We start from the raw sequence: 9,479 nt of genomic DNA on the forward strand, positions 1-9,479 counted from the left end.
TCGCCCTCCCCAGGCTCCAGAGACTTTATAGGAGCCTGGAAAGGGCGAAAACAGCCTCCCCCGCCTCCCCGGATGCCCTCCGGAGGCATCAGGGAAGCCTCCGGACGGTCCCTGAAGCCTTCGGAGCGCTCAAAACGACCCTCCGAGCAAACTGGAGACTTCCGGTTTGCTCGGAGGACCATTTTAAGCATTCCAAAGGCTTCAGGGAAACCTCCAGACGGTCCCTGAAGCTTTGGAGCACTCAAACGACCCTCCGAGCAAACCGGAAGTCACTTCCGGTTTGCTCGGAGGATCGTTTTCAGCTCTCCGAAGACGTCAGGGACTGTACGGAGGCTTCCCTGACGCCTCCAGAGGGCGTCCGGGGGGGGGGCAGGGGAGGCTGTTTTTGCCCTCCCCAGGCTCCTATAAAGCCTCTGGAGCCTGGGGAGGGCGAAAAATGGCTTTTAAAAAGGGTGAACTCAGCTGGCCAGCGCATTGCGTGCCTTGACAAATGGCTCCGTGTGCCACCTGTGGCACGCGTGCCATAGGTTCGCCATCACTGATATAGAGTATTCGTTATTAATGCTATTTAGTAATAATAAGTCAAATGGGCCAAGTTTGTTATACTGAACATACCTTTCCTTTACAAGTGTGATCATATGGTAAAACCTGTTTTATTATTGCTTGCAGACAGCAAGGAAACCAATAGCAGAAGTTCCCATCTGCAGCCAGTCATTTTATCTTCCAAGCTCTCAATTCCTGCATTTCCATTGCGGTGGGAACAGCACAGTAAGCTCCTTCCTACAGTGGCTGGGATTCCTGCCAGTAAAGTTTCTAAATGGAGCACAGATGAGGTATGACTTAAAATGGAATTTTCACTTTAAAAAAACTGGAAAACTTTAATGGACATTTTGCTAAAGAACAAAAGAAACCCTGAAACAATGATTTATGGATTTAATTATTAGAGAAGAGTAGTTATTGAGAAGTGTTAGAATTAAATAAGGGGATAAAGGGATTTCTGGAAGATTAAGAGGTAGGGGAGACAGTGGGGTTGTTAATAACTTTTGAAGAGAAGGTTGGAAGTCATCTATTTTAGCTTCCTTAGTTGTTTTCCCTCTTCCTCTCTTCTTTCTTGAAAGTTTTTATATATTTAAAAAATACTTTTTAAAATGGAATTTTCATTCATCATCAGCTAATATTGCTTGATAGAGTTCTATTAGAATAGAATATATCATAATCTATTGTGATGATATATTCATTGCATATTTCTATTTCTCTTTAAATTTTGCCTTTTTATATTTCAGTAGTGATTAGGAGGGAATGCTATTATCTATCATAATAAAGTAGGCTAGTGAAAGCGAATACTGATCCGTTTATAGGGTAATCTTTTCTACCTTTCTCAGGAGAAAGGTATTTTGTATTGTCCTTTTTATTTATTTGCTAGATTTAATATCAGCACTGAAGATGGCATACATAGCATTCCTCCTATTTTTTCCCATTCAGTCATAGTCCAGGTGAGGCTGAGAGTGACAGAGCACACTCAACTCCATTACTGACCTTCTTATGGTGTCCTTCTACTCCTAGAACCTCTGTAACCACATCCGCTTTCTAAATATGCTTCCAAGATAACCTGCTCCCATTTTTTCCTTTAATACTACAATAGAAGTGAGAGAATAGAGATTCCAATGCCTGGTTCCTTTGTCTTGAGTACACGATCTCACAGATGATGTGTGTTAGTGCATTTTCCTTCTTATGGCTCATCCTGATTTCAATAAACCGAATTTGAAGTTTATTGGTAGACTATATTCATCTTGTACCTTATCTTAGGATAATTTTAATACATGTCACAAAGATAAGTATCTTCTTCAGAAGGTTCAAACTTCTTTCTAGGTATGTCTAGCATTATTAGTTAGTTAGTTAATCAGTGGAACAACTTGCCTCCAGAAGTTGTGAATTCTCCAACACTTGAAGTTTTAAAGAAGATGTTGGATAACCATTTGTCTGAAGTGGTGTAAGGCTTCCTGCCTAAGCAGGGGGTTGGAGTAGAAGACCTCCAAAGTCCCTTCAACTCTGTTATTCTGTTCCATTCTATTCTATTCTATTCTATCCTATTCTATTCTATTGAGATATTTTAGGGAACATTTGAATGCTCTATTTCTCCTCCAGACTATTTTACTCTGAATGCTAATCCTGCAAATTGGAAGCAATGCAGACTGTTCCCTATATGGTGTTCTAAACGAAACAGGCCTGTTTTGTTGCATGGACTCTCTGCAGTGTTCTGTTCCCAGATTTACTCGGTTTTCACTCTCTATGAAAGCAACACTTTTCCTTCTTTTTTTCATGTTTTGAGTAGTATGATCTTCTGACTGAACGAATCCATTTCATTTTGCTGGTGCCTTCGATGTCAACATACAATCCATTCACTTCATCTTTCATTGCATTCAGCTTTCTTATGTTCTTGCTTCTTAAATTCCATGTTTCCACCACAGGTTTTTTTGCAGCTTTGAATTTTCTTTTCCTGGATGTATATATATATATTGGTCTTGTTGTATTCGGGTCTTTTCCCATGTAAGAAACAAGACCAGCATACCTACACCCGTGAAAATCTACGAAATATATATCTCTCCAATGGATTCCAAAGAAAAACAATCACCAACCTAATCCAAAAGGAGACTCCCCCCAAAAACCAAGACACAGAACAGGACAATGGCATCACCCTCCTCCCTTACATCAAAGGCACCACAGATAAAATCAGCAAAATTCTCCACAAGCACAATATCAAGACAGCCTTCACCACTGATCAAAAAATAGCCAACATCTTAAGAAACCCCAAAGACAAAATCCAGCTGGAAAACCAAGGAGTCTACGAAATGCCACGCAAAATCTGCCCGGCAACGTATATAGGACAAATAAACAGGAGAATAAATGCACGCATCACAGAACACAAGAACGCAGTAAGAAAAAAAAAACTTCCTCCCTTTTCCAGCACCTTAAAGCTACAGGACATGAAATCAATTTTGAAGGAGCCAGGTTAATCTCCAAAACAGAACACCTCAACAAGAGAATAATTATGGAAGCCATTGAAATAGAGAAACACCCCCACAACATGAATAAACGTGATGATACCTCCCGCCTACCAAACATCTGGAAACCAGCCCTAGTCAACAAACAAACACCACCCACCACCCAGGCCATTACAAGACAAGACAACAATGCACACACAGCCAGCACCAATCAGCACCAATCTACCAATCATGATACAACCACACAACCAATCATTCCACTTACTGAAACAAAGCCAGCACCCCATCCCCTCCCACCAAGATTTACATAAAGACGGCAGCTCCGTTCGCATTTTAAGCCTAGCCGACAGCAGCCTGAAGATGGCAAGTGAGATCTTGCCGAAAAGTTGCCAAAACAATCTCAATCTTACACGGGAAAAGACCCGAATACAACATAACCAGCAGATAGATAGATAGATAGATAGATAGATAGATAGATAGATAGATAGATAGATAGATAGATAGATAGATGATAGATAGATAGATGATAGATAGATAGATGATAGATAGATAGATAGATAGATAGATAGATAGATAGATAGATAGATGATAGATAGATAGATAGATAGATAGATAGCTAGATAGATGATAGATAGATAGATAGATAGATAGATAGATAGATAGATAGATAGATGATAGATAGATGATAGATAGATGATAGATAGATAGATAGATAGATAGATAGATAGATAGATAGATAGATGATAGATAGATGATAGATAGATAGATAGATAGATAGATAGATAGATAGATAGATGATAGATGATAGATAGATATAGATGGAATGGGGTGGGGCTTAGAGTCTATATGCTAAGCACTCTTGCTTTATCAACAACATTTACATCAGTAAATTTGAAGAGACAAAATGCATGATTTGTAGACGAAATGCTGTTACAGGTAGTACATCTACAGCGTCCCAGTTATGGTTGAACATAATTGACTCCAAATTTTCTGTTACTAAGCAAGGTAGTTATGTCCCATTTTATGATCTTTCTGCCACAAGTGAGTGAATCGCTGCAGTTGTTAAGTGAATCTAACTTTCCCATTGACTTGGCTTGTCGGAAGCCAGCTGGGAAAGTTACAAATGGTCATGGGACAGTACAGCTGTCATAAATACATGCCAGTTGCCAACTGAATTTTGATCATATGACCACGAAGATGCTGCAGTGATCAAAAGTGAGAAAACCAGGCACAAGTCACTTTTTTCAGCGTCGTCGTAACTTCCAATGGCCACTAAAAATTGGTTATAAATCAAGGACTTTAAACAGAACTAAAAAAGGTTAAGTGGAATATAGGCTTTAGAGAGCTTGACCATTGCTGTTTATAAAATTGGAAGAAGGCATTGTACTCTTGCCATCTTTTGAAACAAGCATTTGCTCCCCCCCCCCTTTAGTTTCTATCACTTAGAACCAAGATAATGAACTAAATGGACAGTTATTCTATTATTCTTACTCTTTTGTTAAAATTGATTGGCAGGTCTCAGAGTTCATTCGGAGTTTGCCGGGTTGTGAGGAGCACGGCAAAGTATTCAAAGATGAGGTGAGTATAACAGATCAGCCCTTTGGGTGATCAACGTTCAGCATCCTTACAGGGTTTCATATAATGTTTAATTGGCAAAAGATAACATGTCTCCATTAAATCAGCCCTGCTTTTAATTTCACTTCTGAAGACAGTCTCTCAGCGTGGTTTTCACCAAATTGCCTTAAAACTGACTTCAGTGAAATAAAATGTGTAATTAATTTTGTCCCAGAAATTCAAGTGGCATTGGAATTCTTCTTTCTTAAATCAAGGCTGCATTTTTAAAGGCATTGTTGTTAGAATATAGAGTGTTACTTTAAATTACATGATATGCATGTGTTTTATATGCATGTGGCAATGTCTAGTGCCTGGCAAGTTCAAAGTTTCAATGTGACATACATTTCAGGGAGTATAATTATTCTTCAAAGCGAGGTGTTCAGTAAAAAGAAATTGGGCATTGATGCTAACCTCTTTTTTTAATCAATTATTCCCATTTAATATATTGGGATGTTGTTTACTGCATGCATAACAGACTTGTGAATTTTCAAATGTTGCTAATCTAGTTCCAGTCCAAGCAGCATGGTAAGCAGTGCTCACACTTGTAATTCAATGCTATCAGGAAGTCATCAAGTTCTCCATCCCTATTTATTGCTTGTAATGAAAAAAAGGGGAAGACTAAACTAACCCAGTGGCTTTGATGCATTGTGGTCTTGATTAAGATAAAGAGAGCGTTTAGGAAAATAAAAATATTTCTATACCACCATAATTTAAAATATCAGGATTTCTCTAAAGGATGGGATATAATATAATAACTTTACTGTGTATCCTATTTTAACTCAAACTAGTGGCTTATAATTGGTATGCGGGAATTTGCATATAATCATTGTGACAGGTTTCAAAAGCTACATATGAAGGCTGTGATAATCCTTTGAAAAGAGGCTTTAGAACCAACACAAGTATCTCATCTTGAATTTGCTTGAAGTGATTATGCCTGCATACACATGCAGAAGAAATTACAGACAGCTTCAGCAGCCGTGATGCAGCTTTTTTTAAAGAACGTGAAAAGCGCTTTGTACATATTCCAGCATATTCCAGAGCTGTTCTTCTAAAGCCTTTTCACAGACCTCCTACAATACAGCAAGCAACATGCTTCTGGCGTGCTTCTGTATTTTAGGAGATAAATTATTATTAGCTTCACATCCCTTTAGTCCTTGGATACAAGTTAAAAGAAACTTGAGCTGAACAGGTGCTCAAAGAATTCTGGAATAGATTATTATTATTATTATTATTTTACAAAACCCTTCCTGACCTCTGTTCTTATAGCTGGGTCACTTTTGCTAACTAAAGTAGCAGGAGAGATGACAGTCTTGGTGGGGAAAGTTGATAAGCACCACTGAGGAATATTTCTCATGCAGTGAACAAAGGAGAATTCAATTCACTTTTAAGATTAACAAATTCCATTTCACTATATCTGTATAGTGAACAGATAGGTCCCGTTTTAAATTACTGTTATAGAGTTGAGAGTACATTCATAACTCTGTGGAGTCATTAACATGTAGATTTTTTTTTTCCTTGCAGCAAATCGATGGGGAAGCTTTTCTTCTAATGACTCAAGCAGACATTGTCAAAATAATGAGTATTAAACTGGGACCAGCCCTAAAAATCTTCAATTCCATCCTGATGTTCAAAGCTGCTGATAGAAACTCTCATAATGAACTCTGATAAAAGGTCTACAAGACAACCTCTGCACTCCAGCCAATGTTTTTACCCAAAGCACAAAGATACAGAAAGATAACCTAGGATGAACATTTCAAAAAGAAAAAGTCTTAAGTGCATGAAATAAAGATATTTTCCAAAAACTAGGGCAACTGGACACTTCTGAGAAGTGCTTAAGGTTTTTAGCAACATAAAAATTTAGTAGAGCAGGTACGTAAAGTTTGCCAATCTGGTGGTTTTAATTTTCCTATAATTAGCCACCTTAATTTAATTGGAGAACCAGTAACTAAAGGAACCTATTGGAATCATGGTTATATTAGTCTTTTTTAAAGAGTCACAAAATATATACTTTGTGAATTTACCCATTGGGCTTAGTTAATCTCTTTGTCCTATTTGACCATTTTCATAAGAAATTGTTCACAATTAAAAATATTTGAGGTGCAATTAGTTAATGGAAATGGTTCTCTTTAATTTTGCACTACTCTGAAAACTGCTGTGGACTCTGGTTGGTTTATTCTAAGAAAACATTGCTGAAGATCAGTGCTGGTTTTTTTAAAATTATTTTTGCATGGTTAAAAGAAAAAGAAATACTTCCAATAGCATATTTGGTATGAAATTATTAATAAGAACTACAAAAGGTTAATGTAATTATATTTCATGTTGCATTTTATTACTTTAGTTCATTCTATTAAAAGAGATACAAATTAAATGTGCATATGCAGAATAAAAATAATCCTGCATTGTAAAAAAAAAAAAAACTTTTTATAAAGAATTAAATTGGTTGAAAAGGAATATTAACTCAATCTAAAAATAGCAGTAAGGGAAAAGTTAAAACAGTTCTATCCAATTTAAAATGAATTTGTAAAAGTTAGGTCACTTGACTTTAACATGTGCAATAGAAAACAATGTGAAGCAAGATCATCAAGGGTTATATTGCATTGTTCTGTTCAGTCTTTTTTATAAATGTTGCACCTTTTATATTTTGTTCTGACTTTTTACACTTAAAATTGCATTTAAAATTGTTATGCTTCATAACTGCCAAAATGTGAAAGAACTTTTGTATGACTCATTTTTCATGCGGTTGGTTTGTATCAATATTAGTACAGTCATATTTTTTTTCCACTTGTCTTAGTTTTCACTGAAGGTTGTGGTGAACAGTTTGCTTCAAAGATGAAAGAAGCCAAAACATTTAAGTGTGTTGCAGAGTTTTTGGGGAAGTGGAATTCCAAAGACCAGTTGGAAGCAAGAAGACCAGCAAGAGCAATGGCTCAACTTCTCCCTTCTCCCAAATAACATCTACACACACACACACACACACACACACACACACACACACACACAATGGGCATTATGTTTCTAGCGCTGCTTGTTCACACTTTTATCTGGTTTAGAAAAGTATCCGTAAACATCTGTTTACACAAATCCTGGTATGACTTGCATAAATGAAAAATTATGAATATCAACATTCTCTCAATTCATTCTTTGAGAGTATCATTTCTCTTGGCAGAGAAATAGTCGCCTACCCCTCCTTTAGCCCATTTTGTTTACTTTGTGAGTCTGCCTGCAAGGATATGTGAATTGGTCGTAGGATTTCTCCTACTCTGCTCTCTGGAAAATTCCTGGCAAGAGGTGATTCAGGACAAAGAGACTAGCATGAAGATAGCCATTTTGCCAATTTTCAGCCTACAGAAACAGGCAGCTGATTCAGGATTCACCTTTCTCCCCCTAATTAATTTATCAGCTGTGTGTGTGTGTATGCCTTGAGTCAGTTTTAACTCCTAGCAACCTGCATTTTTTCATGTCAACATTTTCAGAAAGTTTGCCCTGGCCGCCTTCCCAGGGCTGAGAGGGGATAACTGGTCCATGCTCAAGGCAAGATCAAAACTCATATTCATCCAATTTCTAGCCTGAGATATGTATGTGTGTGTATGTATGTATGTATGTATGTATGTATGTATGTATGTACAGTTTTCCTGATGAGATTTCTCAGGAGTGGTTTGTCCTTCCTTGCTTCCTAGGGTTGAGAGAGAGTGTCTGACCCAAGGTCATCCAACTGGCTGTGCATGAAGCAGGACTAGAATTTACAGTCTCCCGATTTCTAGCATTGTGCCTTAAGCACTGTTAGAAGAAAGATCTGGATTCAAATGTAGGCCAGGCTCTCGATAGAACACAGAGGCAGATGTTATTTCAATAGCATAACGTGCAGTTTAGCAGTCAAAAGATAGGCTAGGAACTTAAAGGTTTGAGATAGTTATCTTTATAGGGAAACCTTTCCTTTGCTCCTCCCAGGGATAGAGTCTGACTCCTAGAAATCGATAAAGGAGAATATTTATAATTAAGGGTTGAAATGAAGGGGCCTTGCTCAGAGAGCACCAAGGACCCTTCTAAGAAATATTGGAAACACTAATTAGCTGGATGGACAAAATGGGATGCTTGGTTAGACACCCTGTTGAGCTTGTGTGGTTTTTTCATCATTTACTCTACCAACCTGCTTCCTGCTTAATTAACATTGCAGCTGGAGGTGGCAGTCCCATAGAGGAAAGGGTCTTTTGTTTTTAAATAATTTCTGGTATCCTGAAAGAAATATTACCTGAATGGGCTGTCACCTTGGCCAATTTTATCATCTTTGTATGCCTTGGTGTTGATTTTGGGTAATGAGTCCAGGTATGGGGAATCTTACTATGTAAAGGATTTCCATATTCCTGAGGGGATTTCTTAGGGTTTGGTTGACTTAATAATGCCTACCAACTTCCTATCAGTTTCCTCCAAAATATTAAGTTTGACTTAAAGGCTCAGGTGGTTCTTTAGTTTATGATTTGGACTTTCCTGGAGGCAGGCATGACCAAGAATACAGTGTTATCTGTCTAGAACAGATCTGGGCATTTTACAGTCTGTGCGCCATATCCAGGCTTATATCAGGCCCTATCTGGCCCACCCTTGGGCTAGAAGGTGTTATGGAGACATTACCTTCTAACAGTACAATTCCATAAATTCTAAAGCAACTGGCTCTCTTTACAAATATTTGGTGCTTTGTATTTAATGAACTATTACTACCCCTGAGAGAACAATTAACATTTTCCTGTTATTGTAGAGACAGCACCCAGACTGGGTATGCTCCGTCCATTAACCAACCAGACTGAGTCTACACTTATGATGTCATCAGGCCCTTGTGGCTCCTCTCCAGTTTCAGACTCGGTCCAACCT

General features: G+C 37.9%; 1 protein-coding gene across 5 annotated transcripts in view; it reads left to right on the forward strand.

Annotated features, from left to right (window-relative positions):
• The window catches only part of L3MBTL3 (L3MBTL histone methyl-lysine binding protein 3), a 94,189-nt gene extending 86,792 nt beyond the window's left edge, over positions 1-7,397 (forward strand). For all 5 annotated transcript variants that reach the window (XM_081940301.1, XM_081940302.1, XM_081940300.1 and 2 more), the window contains 3 exons: positions 670-833; positions 4,518-4,580; positions 6,138-7,397. In XM_081940301.1, the coding sequence (XP_081796427.1) occupies positions 670-833; positions 4,518-4,580; positions 6,138-6,281 (371 nt within the window). In that variant the 3' untranslated portion in view covers positions 6,282-7,397. The remainder of the gene's footprint in view (positions 1-669; positions 834-4,517; positions 4,581-6,137) is intronic.
• Positions 7,398-9,479: the final 2,082 nt, after the last annotated feature.

This window comes from Natrix helvetica (assembly GCF_964273705.1).
Source record: "Natrix helvetica genome assembly, chromosome: 2".
In the NCBI taxonomy this organism is placed as follows: Eukaryota; Metazoa; Chordata; class Lepidosauria; order Squamata; family Natricidae; genus Natrix; species Natrix helvetica.